Genomic DNA, 20,752 nt, shown 5'->3' with positions numbered 1-20,752 from the left:
AGTAGCTGGGACTATAGGCATGCGCCACCATATCTGGCTAATGTTTATTTTTTGTAGAGATGAGTTTCCCTATGTTGTCCAAGCTGATCTTGAACGCCTGGGCTCTAGTGATTCTCCTGCCTTGGCCTCCCAGAGTGTTGGGAATAATTATAGGCATGAGCCAACATGCCTGGCTAGTTTGGCTTTCTTCTTATTGGACTCATATAATTTCCTGTGGGAAAGACTTAGGTTTTTAAGAGATCGTAGATTCTAATAAGCTTTTTCAAATTTCAGAGACTGTCAGTAAGCTTTTCAATTTGTGGTTTGGGAAATTCTCTTTTCTCCCTTTATGATAATCAGTATAGGATTAGTCTTTCTCAAGGCTTTAAGGTACTTCTCTCTTTCCCTGCAACTTTTTAGAGATTACTGCCTAATTCTCAAATCACAGCAGTGTGTTTGAGTTAGTACATTGGGATGTAATTCTAGACTAGAAGATCTAAATCTATTAAAACTAATTCTTATGCTCTTGTCACCTAACGGGGGTTTTTTGGTTTGTTTTTTTGTTTGGGGGGGGCAGGAGGAAGGTGGCTAAGAACTTAATGGGTTTTGATTCTTCTTTTGTGATACCTGTTCCTCCAATTAGTAGAATAGCAAAATACGTCCACACTTCTGCCTTTCTTGCATCATCTTGCCAAAGCAGTTTTGCTCTAAACACTTATAAAAAGAAAGCTGTCAGCATTTTTGATGAGCCTGTTCACTCTGGACCTTTTCTTCATTAGATACTTTACAAACAATTCATGCTCACTAAAGAAAATTTGGAAAGTAGAGTAAGAAGAAAAGTTGCCTACAGTCTACCACCCAAACCCAGTCATTGTCAACTTTTTGTGTATTCTTATCTCTTTTTTTTCTCAGAAACAAGTTTATTTATAACCGTTATAAAGTTGAAATGCTGAAACTTGTTCACTGAAACATTTTGCCTTGAATTAATGCTTCACCTCCCAACATTTATATTAAAAATTCACACACACATGAAAATGGAAAAACTGCAAATACTTGATTTCTGTCCCGTTTTTCCACTCAAAATCATATACCTAGGTATCTTTTGACTCTGTGGGGAAAAAAAAATATCTAAAACTCAGAACTACCAATAACAGGAAAACGAGAATTTTTTTTTTGAGACAGGGTCTCACTTTGTTGCCCAGGCTAGAGTGAGTGCCGTGGCGTCAGCCTAGCTCACAGCAACCTCAAACTCCTGGGCTCAAGCGATCCTCCTGCCTCAGCCTCCCAAGTAGCTGGGACTACAGGCATGTGCCACCATGCCCGGCTAATTTTTTGTATATATATTTTTAGTTGGTCAATTAATTTCTTTCTATTTTTATTTTTATTTTCTTTCTTTTTTTTTTTTTTTCCTGAACTCAAGACTTGGCATCTTTCTATTTTTAGTAGAGATGGGGTCTCGCTCAGGCTGGTTTCGAACTCCCAACCTCGAGCAATCCGCCCGCCTCGGCCTCCCAGAGTGAGAATTTTTTTTTTTAAAGAATAAAATGTTTCCCCATCATAGTAGATTCTGAAGCACGTTCTCCATGTATGTGGCGTGCTAGCTGGATGTCTTTTGGCATAATTGTTACATGTTTTGCATGGATAGCATGCAGGCTGGTATCTTCAAAAAGGCCAGCCAGGTAGGCCTCACTTGCCTCCTGCAAAGCACCAATAGCTGCGCTCTAGAAGCACAGATCTGTTTTGAAGTCCTGAGCAGTTTCTCTCACAGGAGCTGGAAAGGAAGTTTGCAAATCAGAAGTTGGGTGGACTTCTGATAACATGTAATCACGGAGTGCTGAGGTACAAACCTTGTAGCGATGAGGTTTCTTCGCCCCTCCAGTAGAGGGCGCACTCGTGTGAGCGGCTTTTGTAGCCAATTGCTTCCTGGGTACTTTAGCACTGGTGGATTTGCAGGCAGTCTGCTTTGTAGGAGCCATGGTATAAAGACCTTACTTACCCACCTTCTCCTTTGGCTAGAACTTGGGGAGCTAGAGGCCTTGTGATTGGTTACTTTTTTCTTGGGATTTTCTGAAGTCTGCTTTTCTAAAGACTTGAGTTTTGTGTCCCACACCTGTCATTCATTGTCATCTATCCCTGTTAGAAAATCCAAGATGATACCTTCACCACTTGGCTTGTAGACAACATTCAGTAAAGGTCCACTTTGCATTCCCAGTGCATCTGTTCACTGCCACCTCAGCAAGTAGCCCTTTCTCATTGGTTGGACATAAGTCTAGGAGCCTTCTTTGTTGCCTTATTTTATGATGAGCAGTGACATTGTCAGCAAGATGAGGAAGTGTTGGTCATTCTCTGTTGGCAGTCTTCCTCAAATTTGGAGCTTAATCAAGTCTCCGTCTGTAGTGGGTCTGACCACTGTCAGTTTGGTTCTCTTTTGAGAATGAACCTTTCTTATCTTCCAGCTAATTGAAACTAGTTTATCTCTGCAGTGATAATGCTTTTGCATTTCTTTTTTCATATCTTTATCTGCTTCTTTTGAAGAAAATTGTCAACTGCCCAGTTCTTTTTTTTTTTCCCCATGACAGGATAGCATTGAATACCCAATTCTATGTATCAGTCTGTTTGAATTAAAATAGACATTTGAGGCTGGAAGTTTTGTTCCTTAACACTCTTTCTCTTTTGTTTTTAAGGTATTTCCTTTTCTTTAATGTTGTTGTAATGTTTTGTTAGAACAATGCTATGATGCCCTTGATATTTGCTTTTGTGGGGGTTTTTTCTGTCTTGTTTTCAAGATTAAGTCCTTTTTATCTAGTCAACAAGTCTTCTACCTCATGTTTCTCCCTGATCCTCAGGCTGTTTCCTCTACCATCACCAGGAGCTCTCTTTGTTCTTTGTTATCTTCTGTGGAACCAATTCCTTACTTCCCATGAACTCTTTTTCTTCCAAAGTCATGGCTTTTAGCTTGAAGAACTGAGAAAGTTCTCTGGACTAAATAAACCCTCATTTTCCATCCAGCAGTTGGACCTCTGTTCAGTCTTGCACCGATAGTCACGATTAAGGATTTGCTAGGTTCATAAGCCTTGATAGTGTTTCCGTCTTTATGAATATGGGCGGTCAGGGAAGCACTCACCTGATTTAGTCTAGCCATACCTACATGGGCTTCCATTAAACCCATCTCTTATTCTTTAGAATGAAGTGACAAAATAAGTGTTTAAACCCTTGGCCGTTTTGTTTGTTTTATTTTCTTTGAGACAATGTCTTGCTAGATTGCCCAGGCTGGTCTCAAACTCCTGGGCTCAAGCCATTCTCCTGCTTCAGCCTCCTGAATAGCTGGGACTACAGGGCATGCCACCACACCCATAAAACAATTATTTAAAAAAAATATTTTTATCTGTAAGTATTCACATGTACTTTATTTTAAATCGAAATAATATACAGCATATAAAAACATGCTTGGAGTAGTGGACACTGAATTCTTGACAGAATTACTTCAGAGAAGGAAGGGCAAGAAGGGATGTGGGGAAGTTATGCAGGCCCCACTTTTATACATATTGTTTTATTTGCCTGAGATCTTACAAGGAATGAAGCATAAAGCTAGGTGGTACATATACAGGTATTTTAAAATTATTTTTTCTTATCAGTATATTTACATTTTTGCAAGTAAGGTTAAAGGAGGAGATAATGTACTTAAAATATTTAGTAAAAAAATTACACTGTCCTGATAGTGTTAAGGTTTCTTTTTGACCACAGCCTTTACCCTTTCTCCCTCCTCAGAGGTAACAGTTATCAATGTAGTGTAATTCATACTAGGCCTTTTACTAGGTATTTGTGTATACAAATATGTACTCTTAGAAAATTTATTGTGGTGTTTTGTGGGTTTTAAGTGTCGTCACTTTGCAATTTTTTGCAATTTGTTTTTTTCAGTTAATAATGTGTCTTAGAATCTTTCCATGGTATGTAATAAATTATCTCATTGTTTTTTACCACATAATATTCTATAATATGGGTATGCCATGATTCATTTAATATTGATAAACCATAATTTATTACTCTAATACCTGCTAGGTTATTTAGAAATAGTGCTGCAGTGAACATGTTTGTGTGAGCTGCTTTGTGAACCTACATGTATGTGTTGTTTAGGGTAGATACTGAGGAATGGAATTCCTAGGTTTACAGGCTGTGTGCTTAATTACATTTTTAATAGACATTACCTATTTGCTCTTCGGATTTGCTATGCTAGTTCTTACTCCCACCATCAGGGAAAGTTAACTCTTTTGCCACATACTGTTGACACTTCATACTAAAAGATGTAAAATCTAGTCAGTGAAAACTGGCATCTTATTTTAATGTGCCTTTTCCTGATGAATAGTGAGGTCAACCTATCTTTGTCATGTGTATATTTGCCTTTGTTTTTTCTTTTATGTAAATTGCCTGTTCATGTCCTTTGCCCATTTTTATTTTGGATTATCATTTTTTATTGATTTGTAGATTTCTTTGCTCTAATTTCATGCTTTGGCATGTTCAGGGGCAGCATCTTTTTCAGAACTGTCCCCCACTATTGTGTATTTCTTTTTTTTTATTTTTTTTTTATTTTTTATTTTTTTGTAAACAGACAAAATCTCGAACACATGTCTTGTGTTTCTTTTTGATGCACATTTAAAAATTTTAGAATCAGCTTGTCAAATTCAATGAATAATCCTGTTAAGTTTGCTAGTGCCTTGATTGTTATAGGTTAATATGCGGAGAGGTATCATGTATTTTATCAGCACCATTTGTTTAATCTTTCTGAGATTAATATGCCTGTTCTGAATTAAATCATATGTTTAATGCTGTTGTTTAGTGAAAAGTTTTAAGTTTACCCTGTTACATCTCATGTTCCTTTGAAATAATTGTTTTTTTCTCTCAGCATATTTCTTTTCTAAATGGATGTTATCTGAAATATTATAAAGGAGTACCAATGAGATGTGCAATAGCAGGTAGGAAAATTCTATCATCTTTTCTGTCTTGTTTTTCTAGCAATCCCCAAAGTGAGATTGGAGACGATCTACATTTGCGGAGTAGATGAGATGAGTACCCAGGATATCTTTTCCTATTTTAAAGAATATCCTCCAGCTCATATTGAATGGTTGGATGATACCTCCTGTAAGTACGCTCACGTTTTCTGTTGACTATGCTTTTGTTGTTGATTTTTAGAGATTTTGCTATCCAAGATAGTGAATGGTTATGGCCCAGACTACTTGTTTATGCCTAACTTCTGTCCTTATCTTGGGAGAGAAAAAATTGCCCAGTGATGAGAACTAGCATGCCTTAGCCAATCTGCCAGCTTATACCCCATGGGTATTCCAAGTCAGCCTACAGATGGTGACCAGGACTCTAAGAATTTGATTACTGGCATCTGAGTCTAATGTACATTATTGAGGGCTCTGCAACACTCACAGTTACTAATAAAGGGGTAGATTCTACCTACATAAATTTGGGGCTGCATTTTCAGGGCTTTGGACTTTGTCATTGCTACCTGCTATATAGTTATTCAGAGGGCTGCCTGTGTCTTAATGTCTCTGACCCAAAAACCAAACCATACTCAGACCTCTCACCTTTGCTAGCCTTGAACTGTGTTTCTGGAACATCATCTGCTTGCCCTAACCTAACAAGTGAGCTGGCTAACTTGTGAGTTAACTGTCATTTTTAACTTGCCTCCCTTCTCCAAGTCTGGCTTGACCTCTGGTAACCACTTTACTGGCTTCTTATCTTGACTTCTAGTCTGGCTTCACTTGCTATCAGCTGGCTGACCTGCTAGGTAGTACTCTAGATAGCAGCCTGGTTTTCTTGACTGCTCTCTTAAGAAGGTGTGCATTCAGTGTTTTCATTGAAGGGGAGAAGCATTGAGTAAAAGATTTTTTCTCCCTTTTTCTTTTTGCTTAACTTACACTATCCAAATCAGTGGTCAGCAGACCTTTTTCTATAAAGGGCTGGGTAGTAAATATTTTAGGCTTTGTGGGCCATGTGGTCTGTGTCACATCTACTCAGCTCTGCTATAGTAGCATGAAAGCAGCTGTAAACAGTACATAAACTAATGAGTCTGGCTGGTTTTCAGTGGAGTGTTATTTATAAAAACAGGTGGTGGATGTATAGTTTATTATGCATTAATTATACCAAAATAAGGCTAGTACAAATATAAATAAATAACAGGTAGTAGGCTAGATTTAGCTTGTGGGTTATAGTTTGCTAACCCCTGATTTAAGTGATTAGAATTATAGCTAGCGAATATTAGAGTTGGAGGGACCCTTGGAATTATCCAATTCAGCTACATCATACTGTACATCAGAAACTGAGAAATAGAGGAAGGAAATTATTTGCCCAAGGCCACATGGCATGTTAGTAACGGAAGTGAGACCTTCATTTCTCAAACTGAGATATGGGGGACATATGAGAAATGATCTTTTAAACATAAAGAGGTTTTTTTTTTTGTTTGTTTGTTTGTTTTTGAGACAGAGTCTCACTTTGTTGTCCAGGCTAGAGTGAGTGCCGTGGCATCAGCCTAGCTCACAGCAATCTCAAACTCCTGGGCTCAAGCAATCCTACTGCCTCAGCCTCCTGAGTAGCTGGGACTACAGGCATGTGCCACCATGCCCGGCTAATTTTTTACATATATATATCAGTTGACCAATTAATTTCTTTCTGTTTATAGTAGAGACGGGGTCTTGCTCTTGCTCAGGCTGGTTTTGAACTCCTGACCTCGAACAGTCCGCCCGCCTCGGCCTCCCAGAGAGCTAGGATTACAGGCGTGAGCCACCGCGCCCGGCCAAGAGGTTTCTTTTCTATAAGACTTCTCAAAGATTTTTTCTTGCTAAATTCTCTTCCTTAAAGAGACAAATTCAATTAGTTGCTACAAAGCCAAGTGGCTGTCATGCCTCCATTGTACATATCCCATGGATATCTTCATCATACATACTTTATGATGGGGGAATATCATTTACCATGTTCAGATGACAGAGAACAGTAAAGGGCTCCCCGTAGAGGGCCAAAGCCTTGTTACAAAGGATAATCCAAATTTATTTGACAGTTATTATTTTCATCAAGAACTGCTGATACTTACATGTCACTCACTGTCTTCCATGCAGTTTTAATATATAGAACCCTTTTTCATGGAATATTTAACAGTTAGGAACCCAGTTTGGGAATGCAGTTCTATGATAATTTTATCAAAGAGGTCTTATTACCATTTCCTATATTTCTTTTCATTAGTTGGTTTGTACGTTTACTAATGACAGTCTGTAGGTAGATGAGGCTATAGCAATGAATGCAATGCAGATCTCTCAAGAAACTTACCATTTGGATGCAATCTAATGTTTTGTTTCACATTTTATTTTAGGTAATGTGGTTTGGCTGGATGAAATGACTGCTACACGAGCCCTTATCAATATGAGCTCTCTGCCTGCCCAGAATAAGATGAAAAGCAGGGATGCCAATGAGGACAAGTCATCTGAGAAAAGTAAAAAAGGTAACTGAACACAAAGGAGTGAACTTTGGATTTCTGAGCAGAGTGTTAAGTAGCATATCGTCAGGTGTTTCTGAAATAAGGTGTGGTGCTTTGGACATCAGTTAATAGGAGGAGAAAGTACAGACTTTTAAATTTATACGAGATGGTTCATCTTGTCCCTCACGTTCCATTTTAGACAAGCAAGAAGACAGTTCAGATGATGATGAGGCTGAAGAAGGAGAAGTTGAAGATGAGAACTCAAGTGATGTAGAGGTTAGTAATAGGACAAAGATATATGTAAGGTTTTATTATAAAAAACTGCTTGCTCTCTTTTTTTATTTAAGGCTTAAAGACTTAGTAAGTTGTGTTTTTCCTCTGGCTTTCACCATTAGACCTTCTGAGGGTACACCAGTCTCTTGGCCTTTAAGTTTGTGTGGATGTGACAATTCATCTTGAGATCTTGGAATAGTACTCACGCTTCTGCATGAAAGAAAATGATTTTATTGAGAAATTCTTTAAAGTGTTATCTAATTGCTAAAATTAAGAAAAAGCAAGTAATGGCATATTTCCTAATGGATTATGTACAGTTGTTAGAAATATTATCATGTGTTCATTTAAAAAATATTTATCAAGTACCTATAACATGCCAAATTATAGGCACTAGGAATATAGCATCAAGCAAAAAAAGTCCTGGCCCTCTTGGAGTCTGTATTCTATTGAGGAAGACAGAAAATTTACACAGATCCACGGAGATACAATGTAAGGAGATGTTGAGTGCTGTGAAGAAAAGAGGGTAAGGGACTAGAGAATGATAGAGACTGTTCTTTTAGGCAAGTTGATCGAGGGAGACCTTTGATTTGAAATTCTACAGAGGAACTAGCGCTATAATGCTATAAGTATTAATGGCAGAATACTTTCTTAATAGTAACTTTACTACTGAAGAAATTTGAAAAACACTTTAATTTTTGTATTAAAAATGCTCTTTTTTCTTAAGTTGGACACATTATCTCAGGTAGAAGAGGAATCTTTGTTAAGAAATGATCTTCGTCCAGCCAACAAACTTGCTAAAGGAAATAGGTTATTCATGAGATTTGCTACAAAAGGTAATTTGATATTTGGTATTGATTATTTTTGATCAAAATGATTTATTATTGAGTGATATCCTTCTCTTTTGAATAGAAGTTAGATCACATAATCTCCAAGTTCCCTTCAAACTATAATAATCTGTGCTTTTGAAGTAATGGCTTGCTACTTGAATTGGAATTTCTGACTGAAAGTGAATATTAGCTACTTGTATGTATGTTTTTGTGGTTTCTGGCTAAAGTAAGTTATTTTCTGTTAAAGCTGATGTGCCTCATGTGCTTTCAGCCAGTTATCATTTAATCTATGAAAACATTATTTTTTTTTTTTTTTTTGAGACAGAGTCTCACTTTGTTGCCCAGGCTAGAGTGAGTGCCGTGGCGTCAGCCTAGCTCACAGCAACCTCAAACTCCTGGGCTCGAGTGATCCTTCTGCCTCAGCCTCCCGGGTAGCTGGGACTACAGGCATGTGCCACCATGCCCGGCTAAATTTTTTTTTTTTATATATATATCAGTTGGCCAATTAATTTCTTTCTATTTATAGTAGAGACGGGGTCTCGCTCTTGCTCAGGCTGGTTTTGAACTCCTGACCTTGAGCAATCTGCCCGCCTCGGCCTCCCAAGAGCTAGGATTACAGGCGTGAGCCACAGCGCCCGGCCTTTATGAAAACATTTTTAATTATACTTTTTATTATAGCAACATCCTCCTGGACATTGCTAATGTGCCATACATTCCCTCCTCATAAGACTTTATGCACATTGACTTTTGGTGGGCATTGAAAATATAGGTGTGTATACACATACACACACAGTAGTTTTTTTAATCATTTGAAAGTTAGTTGGAGATAAAAACCTTTCACCCCTAAACACTTCAATATATATTTCCTGAGAACAAGGACATTGTCTTCTACACAGCAGAGTTATCAAAATTAGGAAATTTAACATTAACACAATATTACCTAATCTATAGTCCATATTCAGATTTCATCATTTGTTACAAAACTATACTTATATCAGTTTGGACTCATGGATTCTTATTCCATGGATTATCATCCATTAGTAGTATTATTTTGAGTCATAAATTATCTTGGATTTGGCCAATAGAGCCCCTTTAAACTGTATTTTGATATGCCCTGTGATTCTTTAAGCACTTTCTTACTTTCTGGCACAATAAAACATCTTGTTTTTCGAGACTCATTTTGAACTTTACCTGCTCCAGATCTGGATCTGGAATCGGCCATTTCTCCAAGGCTGGGGGGCATGGGTTTTTTGGGGGAGGGTGATAGTGGTAGTGAACAGACTGGTTTGTATTGCCATTTGACCCATAGGCACTGGATGCATTTACAGTGGGGTTTCTCCTTTGCAGTCAGAGTGCCCAAGAAACTGTTTATGAATAACATAAACTGCCTTTATGTTATCGCTTTTGACAAAAATGTGATCACTGACCACCTTTTTTTTCCTATTTATTGGCATTTTAACTTAAATGTGATCTTTCCACATTTGCTCATTTGAGTGGCTATTTGAATGCATTCTAGATGTATAATGCTATGCTGTTTTCTTTAAGCCATTTTGAGGAATACCACAGCAAGCTGGAAAAAAACAATTTACCAGACACATGGATTATATGTAGTCTGTTTCTTCTTTCTTTGTTTCTTTTTTTTTTTTTTTTTTTTGAGACAGAGTCTCACTTTGTTGCCCAGGCTAGAGTGAGTGCCGTGGCGTCAGCCTAGCTCACAGCAACCTCAAACTCCTGGGCTCGAGTGATCCTTCTGCCTCAGCCTCCCGGGTAGCTGGGACTACAGGCATGTGCCACCATGCCCGGCTAATTTTTTTTTTATATATATATATCAGTTGGCCAATTAATTTCTTTCTATTTATAGTAGAGACGGGGTCTCGCTCTTGCTCAGGCTGGTTTTGAACTCCTGACCTTGAGCAATCCGCCGGCCTCGGCCTCCCAAGAGCTAGGATTACAGGCGTGAGCCACAGCGCCCGGCCTTCTTTCTTTGTTTCTTTCTTCCTTCTTTTTCATTTCCCTTTCCATTTCCATTTCCTTTCCTTTTTCTTTCTTCTGTTTTTTTTTTTTTTTTTTTTTTTTTTTTTTTTTTAAAGAGACTCGCTCTGTTGCCCAGGCTGGAGTGCAGTGGTGCAGTCATAGCTCACTGCATTCTCCAACTCCCGGGCTCAAGGCATCCTCCCACCTCAGCCTCCCCAGTAGCTAGGACTATAGGCACTTGACACCATGCACAGCTAATTTATTTTATTATTATTATTATTTTTGTAGAGATGAGGTATCTCTATGTTGCTTAGGCTGGTTTCCACCTCCTGGTCTCAAGCAGTCTTCTCACCTCAGCCTCCCAAAGTGCTGGCATTACAGGAGTGAGCCACCACGCCCAGCCATGATCTGTTTCTTTAACCCTGATTTTGTGTTGTTGGAGTGTTGTCATTCAGAAATGAGTATCGGGCCGGGCACGGTGGCTCACGCCTCTAATCCTAGCTCTCTGGGAGGCCGAGGCGGGCGGATTGCTCAAGGTCAGGAGTTCAAAACCAGCCTGAGCAAGAGCGAGACCCCCGTCTCTACTATAAATAGAAAGAAATTAATTGGCCAGCTGATATATATAGAAAAAATTAGCCAGGCATGGTGGCACATGCCTGTAGTCCCAGCTACTCGGGAGGCTGAGGCAGAAGGATCGCTCGAGCCCGGGAGTTTGAGGTTGCTGTGAGCTAGGCTGATGCCACGGCACTCACTCTAGCCTGGGCAACAGAGCGAGACTCTGTCTCAAAAAAAAAAAAAAAAAAAAAAAGAAATGAGTATCATCTTTCAGGGAGCAGCAAAAAATGTTACCTTTTCAAGAAAGTCTTTTTGATTCCTGAGTTCCTGTTATGACTAAAGCTTTCTTATGCCTCTTGGAAGAACCTTATATCTTGTATTGTTGTTTATTTTTTAATTTTTCTCTGTTAAGTCAGCTCCTAAATAGTAGCTTAACCTCATTCATCTCTGTATTTTTTTTTTTTTGGAGACAGAGTCTTGCTTTGTTGCCCAGGCTAGAGTGAGTGCTGTGACATCAGCCTAGCTAACAGCAACCTCAAACTCCTGGGCTCAAGTGATCCTCCTGCCTCAGCCTCCCGAGTAGCTGGGACTACAGGCATGCTCCACCATGCCCAGCTAATTTTTTTTTATATATATTAGTTGGCCAATGAATTTATTTATAGTAGAGACGGGGTCTCACTCTTGCTCAGGCTGGTTTCGAACTCCTGACCTCAAGTGATCCGCCCGCCTCGGCCTCCCAGAGTGCTAGGATTACAGGCGTGAGCCACCACGCCTGGCCTCATCTCTGTATTTTACTCTAAGTTTTACTCTGATCCTCTCCATACTGCATTGTCTTCGTAGGCATTCAGAGAGTGAATGTTTATAGTGGGTCTTTCCTTTTTTTGGCAGATCGCATCAATCTTATTGCAGCTATGGAAAACATTGTGTGTTTTTTTTTTGTTTTTTTTTTGAGACAGAGTCTCGCTTTGTTGCCCAGGCTAGAGTGAGTGCCGTGGCGTCAGCCTAGCTCACAGCAACCTCAAACTCCTGGGCTCGAGCGATCCTTCTGCCTCAGCCTCCCTGGTAGCTGGGACTACAGGCATGTGCCACCATGCCCGGCTAATTTTTTATATATATATCAGTTGGCCAATTGATTTCTTTCTATTTATAGTAGAGACGGGGTCTCGCTCTTGCTCAGGCTGGTTTTGAACTCCTGACCTTGAGCAATCCACCCGCCTCGGCCTCCCAAGAGCTAGGATTACAGGCGTGAGCCACAGCGCCCGGCCTTTTTTTTTTAACCATTCAACATTGTCTTCACACCCACAGGAAATCCTAGGTAATTGTTGTAATTAATTTTTAGATGACAAAAAGGAACTTGGAGCAGCTAGAAGAAGTCAGTATTACATGAAATATGGGAATCCAAATTATGGAGGCATGAAAGGAATTCTTAGCAATTCATGGTGAGTCCAAAACCTTAAATATAACAGTTTAACTAGTACTTAAGCTTTTCTTAATCCTCCAGTTGATATTCTGTAATGGAATGTCTAAACCTCATGCGGACTAGAAGGAACATGAGGAAAGAATTCAAGATTCTTAAATGTGGTAAATGATGTGAAAATGCCGAGTTTCAGTTTCATTTAAAATATGTTTCGGCACTTAACCTTGCGTCAATGTGTAGTTCAAACGAATTAGTGGATTTCAGGGTCCTTCCTATTAGTTTTTGATTATGTGCTTATTGTGGCAATGTTGCAGGAAGCGGAGATATCATTCCCGTCGCATTCAGCGGGATGTGATCAAGAAGAGAGCCCTGATTGGGGATGATGTTGGCTTGACGTCGTATAAACACCGACATTCCGGTAGTTGCCTGCTCAGCTCTTGGGTAGACACATGTTTGGCTCCCGAAATCATATTTTTATTCTTAATACAGTCTTTTAAGGTTCCAAACTTTATCATCCTCTCTTCCTTGCCCTCACCCTCTGCCAACATATAGGAAAGTAAGTCAAGTCACGATTAATTTTGAATTGCCCATACAAAGAGGTCAAATGATTTTATAAAAGCTATTCTAATAAACAAAGATCAAATATGACATAGGGAAATTTAAAACAAAATTTTCTTTAAAAACTAATTTTTCTATTAGTATCAACAACTACATAAATTTTTTTTATTATTATTTTATTAGATGAGCTGATTTTATTGTTCCTTTTCTCAATGAAAATAGGCCGCTGTTGAGTGCTTTATGCTTATTGGCTGTGCACATGAATGCCTCAGAAAAGTGGGATATCATGACTTGGGTTTCTTTTGGGGGGTGTTTATTGTAGAAGAATCATTTTCATTATGTTTTATCAAGATTTGTTTTTATTTTGAGCTTAATCTATGGAATCTTCTATGTGCTTTATAGAACTAGCCAAGTCAGCATACAGATAGCATATACACACATTTATCATTGTAATGGGGACAGAAAAAGATGAAGTCTATATGTTTTTATTTAATGTATATATAAAAATTATAATTTTGAGATCTGAACATTATATGCATACTTTTCTGTTACTGTTACATAGTTATACTTTTCCAGTGCAGTTATTGTAAGATATTTTTATCATAAACTCTTTATATCCATATTAGGGAAATTAAAAAGCAAACTGTCCCTAATTCTAACACCCTAATATGACAACTGATTTCATCTTACATTTTTCCCATTTGTCTATTTTCATAATAAATATTATAATTCTTATGAACACATAGATGATATCTGCTTCCATTTATCATTAGTGTTTATGAACTTTAAAGTTACAATTGATTTCATTATTCATGGTGGTTATATTCTATAAAGTCACTTCAAACATTGAATTAGCAAATGAACCATACAAAACCTCTGGTCATGTCATTTTTGTCAGTTGATCAATATGTAACCTTGTTTTACATGTCTTTAAAAACACCTTATTTAATATATATTGTTAATTTATTAACATTGAGCTCATGGCCAATAGCACTACAGCTCATGCCTGTATGAAGCTTATCTAACACATGTGGTTTCTCCATAAGACACAGCACAGCCTTCCTGCATTTATGAACACTAGACAGCTCTTCAGCACTAGGCTGGGGGGCTATTTTAAATGGTGAAATCACCAACAAAAACCACAAAAAATGTGAAAAATGTGGCACTTAATAGACTGTGAAAAGGGTACTTGCTTACAGTGTGAGATGAAACAGGAAGGCAGAGTGTTGCTTTGTTTGTCTTCAGCTGGGATCATGCATGTCTGGTGATTTGAATTTTTTTGCACTCTGCATGTCTGGGGATTGACTATGAAAGGGCTGCGAGTAGTGATTTTGGAGTTACAAATAAATTTGGCAAATTTGCAAATACAAAATCTGTGAATGAGTGTCAGCTGCATTTTAAATGACTTTATAATATTTCATTAGGCTGCTACATCATACTTTAACTGTTCTCCTATTGTTGTTATCAGAATAGTATCCAGTTTGGCACTATTATAGATAATGCTCCAGTAAAATCTCAGGGATGGGAAGTCCACCTTCTTATTATAAAAAGATCACCAGTGTAGAATAGAAAATTAAACTTTAGCACTTTTCCTAATGTTTTTTGGTTAAATTTCTTCAGGATTAGTGAATGTTCCTGAGGAACCCATTGAAGAGGAGGAAGAGGAAGAGGAGGAGGAAGAGGAGGAGGAGGAAGACCAGGACATGGATGCAGATGACAGGGTGGTGGTAGAGTACCATGAGGAGCTCCCAGCTCTCAAGCAGTCCCGGGAACGGAGTGCATCTCGGCGGTCCAGTGCCAGCAGCTCAGACTCAGATGAAATGGATTATGATCTAGAACTGAAAATGATTTCCACCCCTTCACCAAAGAAAAGCATGAAAATGACTATGTATGCTGATGAAGTGGAATCTCAACTGAAAAATATTAGGTAAAAAAAATTTTTTTATCAATGCTCGCTTTTATTTATTTATTTTTATTTTTATTTTTTTTTGAGACAGAGTCTCACTTTGTTGCCCAGGCTAGAGTGAGTGCCATGGCATCAGCCTCGCTCACAGCAGCCTCAAACTCCTGGGCTCAAGGGATCCTCCTGCCTCAGCCTCCCAAGTAGCTGGGACTACAGGCATGCGCCACCATGCCTGGCTAGTTTTTTCTCCATATATTATTTGGCCAATTAATTTCTTTCTATAGTAGAAAGAAATTCTACTATATATAGTAGAAAGAGCGGGGTCTCGCTCTTGCTCAGGCTGGTCTTGAACTCCTGACCTCGAGCAATCCACCCGCCTCGGCCTCCCAGAGTGCTAGGATTACAGGCGTGAGCCACCGCGCCTGGCCTAATGCTCGCTTTTAATTTGATTTTAAATACTAAATAGTAACTTCTTAATTCCTCATAATTTTTTCTTTGCACTGTGAGTTTTAAATGGAAATAATAAAATCGTTTAATGACTCAATGAATTGTAAAAATTTGACAATTGTACTATCATTTATGAGGCATTTATTCTTCATTATTTATGTATGCCTAAAAGAAACTGCATACTTGTATTTTCTGTTCCCCATTTCAGAGCAAGATTATGAAGAGGGGGTCTTAACTATTTATAAGTCAAAAGCCCAACTGGATTATAAATCAGAACCCAACTGGAATAGAAGTGAAATATAAAGAGAAATCTATACACAGATGTGCTGTAAGAATATAGGCGGTCCTAACTCATATTTTGGTTATGAAAGCAATTTAGCTCATCTTACAGGAAACAAAAGCAGGTGCTGAATCAGGAAAACCCCAATTATTTTTAACATTCCTCTTAATTTTTTCTTTTCCCTGGTTTCTTGTACACTGTGCTTGAGTCTTGAACAAGTAACCATTTGAGAGGATGTTGGCAATAGATGATCCATGGAAGAAGTGTTGGCAAACATGAAAAAGCAGACCTAGCCATAAGTATATAGAAAGTCCACCTAAACTGTGTAGCCACGTGCCCATAGATAAATCCACTTATCACAGAAAAATGAATAATTCCCCGAATCATCTGTTCAGCTAGCTTCTGGCCCTTGTATCCATCTGCGCAGATGCTCCAGCATGACTGGGCGAGGAGGGGGCAGTGGAGTATGGGCTGCAGGGCAAGGGCCACTGAGGCTCAGGAAGAGTAGGGACCAGGGTCTGGTCCTCTGTTGTCCGAAGGGCCTGCCAAGTCTGGGAGTCACCTTCTAATTTTATAAACACTTTTATCTATTCTAAGCATCCAGTTTTCCCTTTGTACAAGCAGTGATCCTTGTTTAAAAAAACAAACTATAGATAATATAAAAAGTGAAAACCTTCAGCACAGCATATTATTCTATCTATGTGTATCTATGGATACACAAAAATTCATTTTTAATTCCGAAATTTGAAAATGTAAAGAAAAGTACAGAGAATAAAATAACACACACCCATGTACCCACTAGCTTTTTTTAAATAAATGCTAACAGTTTAAAAAAAAAAAAAAGTGAAAACCACCTGTATTCCCATTCTTTCCTGATAATAATGACCATTAGCAATTGAATGAATAAGGTTTCAGCTATTTATGCATATACCTAACATGGAGAAACTATAGATATATTCATATAAAAATATGAGTATAGAAATGAAGTTCTGTTACTTATGTTTCGCATTGTGCATTTTTCATTTAATATATTGTAGACATTATTATTTTTTTAACTGTATGTTGCCTGTTGTTTGAATATATCAGGATTTACTTAATTCCTTTTTTGGTGGATTTTTTTTTTTTTTTTTTTTGAGACAGAGTCTCACTCTGTTGCCAGGGCTAGAGTGCCCTGGTGTCAGCCTAGCTCACAGCAACCTCAAACTTCCGGGCTCAAGCGATCCTCCTGCCTCAGCCTCCCGAGTAGCTAGGACTACAGGCATGCGCCACCATGCCCGGCTAATTTTTTCTATATATATATTAGTTGGCCAATTAATTTCTTTCTATTTATAATAGAGACGGGATCTCACTCTTGCTCAGGCTGGTGTCGAACTCCTGACCTTGAGTGATCCGCCCGCCTCAGCCTCCCATATTGCTAGGATTATAGGCGTGAGCCACCGCGACCGGCCTTGATGGATATTTAAGTTTTTATTTTCTTACTATTACACTAAATTCCTCAAAGTCCAGTTAATGTGCAGAATAATACATGTGTTATTATTGGTAACGTGGTAAGTATTGCTTGTATAGTGGTAGCGTGGTAAGTATTATTGGTAATGTGGTAAGTATTGCTACATTTCTTTTCAAAAATGTTTTAATCACTCATATTACCACCTGTTACCTATAATCATTAGCTATAATCATTCATTCTAATCTCTGCTAGTTTTGTGGACCAAAAAAAAGTTATTTTAATGTGCATTTCTTTGATTACAAGAAAGGATGAGCAGATTCTATGATGACACATAGTGTATCCACAATTCTAAGAGTTAAAATCTAGGGATGCTGTCTAAAAGATGTTCTTGGTGGTGTGGTGTATTTGGGGGGAAGGAAAAAGACCACTCAAGCTGATTTGTTTGCATGGCCTTGTACACATCTTTATTTTTAGTTTTCAGAGAACTTTTTGGTAGAGAATGCCACCAGAATAATGCTAATAGCTAGCATGGTAGCAGATCTCTTTGATAGAGATGTCTGCCCTTTAAAGAAAGGAATTATAGACTCTTGACTATAGCCAGTTACAGCATGGATGAACAGAGAGTCCCATGTTCTTTGTAGGCATCTACTTAATGTTTGTTCCATGAGAAGAGGACTTGTAGTTATATGCTGTGTGATAACATACATATATCATATGTGGAAACTACCTTGGAAAACTCAGGAGCCTCTTTACTCTAACCTGTCTTTTTACAACAGGTTGATCATGGGTTTTGTAAGCAAATAATTGTCAGTGTATAGTATTTGTAAGTCAGCGTTGGCCATATTAGATTTTCTTAAATTTGTTTCCTTCAAAATATGAGATTATTTCCTAGGTCTTGTCTCACACCTGCAGTTAGTTAACTGTGCCCCCCACTCTTTTTTATTTTAAAGGAACTCCATGAGAGCAGATAGTATATCCTCAAGCAATATCAAAAACCGAATTGGTAACAAATTACCATCCGAGAAATTTGCAGATGTCCGACATCTATTAGATGAAAAACGTCAGCACTCACGTCCACGGCCACCAGTCAGCAATACTAAGTCAGGTATTGTTCTTCATTTGTTTCTGTCCTTCATTCTGAGCTCCAGAAAGCAAACTGGGGGAGGGATATGTTCTTGGATAAAACATTGCCATTTATGAGCTGAATTAGTTGTCCTGATTTGTCACATCTAAATCTGGGGCTAGGCATTGGAATTTCAGAACACAAAAAATAATCAGACTTTTGCAAAACTAACTTTCAATATTTTTGTCCAAAACAATTACAGTTGTCCTTTGGTATCTGTAGGGAATTGGTTTCAGGACCCCCCCCAACAGATACCAAAATCTTTAGATACTAAACGCACTGATGCTTAAGCCCCTTATATAAGATAACATCATATTTGCATGTAACCTACACATACCCTCTCGTATTCTTTAAATCACCTCTAGATTACTGATAATACTTAATACAATGTAAACAGTTGTTATTCTGTATTTTTTTAATTTGTATTATTTATTTTTAATTTATTTATTTTTAAAAACAGAGTCTCATTCTGTCCCCTGGGCTAGAGTGCCGGGGCATCAGCCTAGCTCACAGCAACCTCAAACTCCTGGGCTCAAGCAATCTCTTCCTGCCTCAGCATCCCAGGTAGCTGGGACTATAGGTGCATTCCATGATGCCTGGTTCTTTTTTTATTTTTAGTAGAGATGGGTCTCCATCTTGCTCAGGCTGGTCTTGAATGCCTGAGCTCAACCAAACCTCCCCCCTCAGCATCCCAGAGTGGATTACAGGTGCAAGCCACTGTGCCCAGCCTGGTTTTGTTTTTTCAAGTATATTTAATCTGTGGTTGGTTGAATCCATGGATGTGGAATCCACAGATAAGGAGAGCCAACTGTATTTTACCCTGTTGGTCATTGGTATACTATATACACAGGAATAATAGAAATTAAGTTGGAGGGTTGTACAAATGGTTAAGAGTTTGCACTAGATCATTTATACGTGCAAACACTCATTCCACAGGTATTCGGCTATGCCTGCCAGGTGTTGGCAATGTTGCAAGTCTTTGGAGGGGATACAGAGCCATCGTAGCCCCATGTTGGAGGGGAATTGTGGAAGGCCTCTTAGGCCTCTTAGGCCTTACAGCTAGGCTTTAGAGGAGGAATAGGATCTCAGGTGGCAAACCTAATCTTTTGAGGTGGGGGGTAACCCGATCTTATATCTATTTTAGATAAATAATGTGGTGGCGGAGTGGGTTCAGGTAGAGAGTTAAATAACGAGGGCCTAGATGAGGTCAGGGACAGCGGGGACAGAATGGATGAGAACCGGAAGCCTTGTGGGAGAAGACTCAGTGCTGGGGTGAGGGAGGAAAGGGAAAGGAGCCCAGGGGCTTAGGCTGCGTGACTGGAGAGATGGGGCGCTACTCTCTGGGAGAAGCTAAAGTGAGATGGACAAGAGCCCCAGTGCAAGGCCTTGCTGATGAATGTGTATCTTCTGTTGCTGTTGTTAGAAGGAACTCAAGAGGACAGGCAGACTTCTGAGGGATTAGAAGAAAAACAAATTTGGGACATCTTGCCTTGATCCTTTGCTTTTTGCCAATCTCATTATGTTTACTTATTAAATGTAATAAGTACATTGAAAACTACTTAATTTGTTCAGAGATTGTGCCTCTGCCCTCAGGGAGCTTGCAGTATGGTTTGGTAGCTGAAATTTTGTAAATTATTTAGTGTGCTAGGTTCTATCACAAAAAGTTGTTTCTGCTTCAGAAATTTCTTTCTAGAGCAATCAGCGGAGGATTTTTACCCCTGATATCCCCTGTGTCCAAATTTTTCTAGGGGAATCCAGATTGATTATGAAGAGGCTTTTAGAAGCCTGATTGTGTCAGGGCCCTGTGTCCTCATTTGGGGAAAGTTGGTGCCAGATCCTTTAGAGAGCTTGGGTGGACAGTACAGAGAGCAAAGCACACACTTGGTCACAGCAGTGCTTGTTTTCTTTTTCCAGATATACGCCAGCGGTTAGGAAAAAGACCATATTCTCCAGAAAAGGCTTTTAGTAGTAACCCAGTTGTTCGGAGAGAGCCTTCTGATGTACATAGTAGACTGGGCGTTCCCAGGCAAGATATTAAAGGCCTCTACTCTGATACTCGGGAGAAGAAATCAGGTTGGTAACACTTAAAACCGATGGGAATGGGAATTGGGTAAGAGCAGAGGACAAGGGTATGTGTAGCATAGAAATACTTTCTTAGAAGGTGAAAAACAGTAAATGCCAAAAATAAATGATTCTTCCTCTTCTATTATGATTATTGTCATCATCAACATCCTCTTCCTCCTCCTCAGTCATAGTGCTAACATTAAGGAGAGTTTAGAAAATGGAAGGAAAAAACCATACTTCTATTTCTTTGCTTTTAGTACAAATCCTTTCTTTCGAGTTTTGCCTGTGCTATTCCAGTCTTTGTCCATAGACATATCCTATTTTTTTCATGCAGCAGTTTATCGTAATCATTTTTACACGTTGTTGCATTCATAAATAAAACTTTTAATTTCCGTACAGTGTGGCTATGTCACAAAATTCTGAACATGTATTTC

General features: G+C 38.7%; 1 protein-coding gene across 2 annotated transcripts in view; it reads left to right on the top strand.

The window, feature by feature from the left end:
* NCBP3 (nuclear cap binding subunit 3) overlaps positions 1-20,752 on the top strand; it is a 43,587-nt gene that overhangs the window by 13,216 nt on the left and 9,619 nt on the right. For both annotated transcript variants that reach the window (XR_012913031.1, XM_075994220.1), the window contains exons 4-12: positions 4,990-5,115; positions 7,346-7,474; positions 7,650-7,726; positions 8,448-8,556; positions 12,419-12,518; positions 12,811-12,914; positions 14,675-14,981; positions 18,082-18,236; positions 20,169-20,327. Coding sequence is in view for 1 of the 2 variants with exons in the window: in XM_075994220.1 (XP_075850335.1) it covers positions 4,990-5,115; positions 7,346-7,474; positions 7,650-7,726; positions 8,448-8,556; positions 12,419-12,518; positions 12,811-12,914; positions 14,675-14,981; positions 18,082-18,236; positions 20,169-20,327 (1,266 nt within the window). In the remaining variant the exon portion in view is untranslated. The remainder of the gene's footprint in view (positions 1-4,989; positions 5,116-7,345; positions 7,475-7,649; positions 7,727-8,447; positions 8,557-12,418; positions 12,519-12,810; positions 12,915-14,674; positions 14,982-18,081; positions 18,237-20,168; positions 20,328-20,752) is intronic.

The sequence above is a fragment of the Microcebus murinus genome, chromosome 18 (assembly GCF_040939455.1).
Source record: "Microcebus murinus isolate Inina chromosome 18, M.murinus_Inina_mat1.0, whole genome shotgun sequence".
Taxonomy (NCBI): Eukaryota; Metazoa; Chordata; class Mammalia; order Primates; family Cheirogaleidae; genus Microcebus; species Microcebus murinus.
This window is presented reverse-complemented; position numbering and strand designations above follow the sequence as displayed.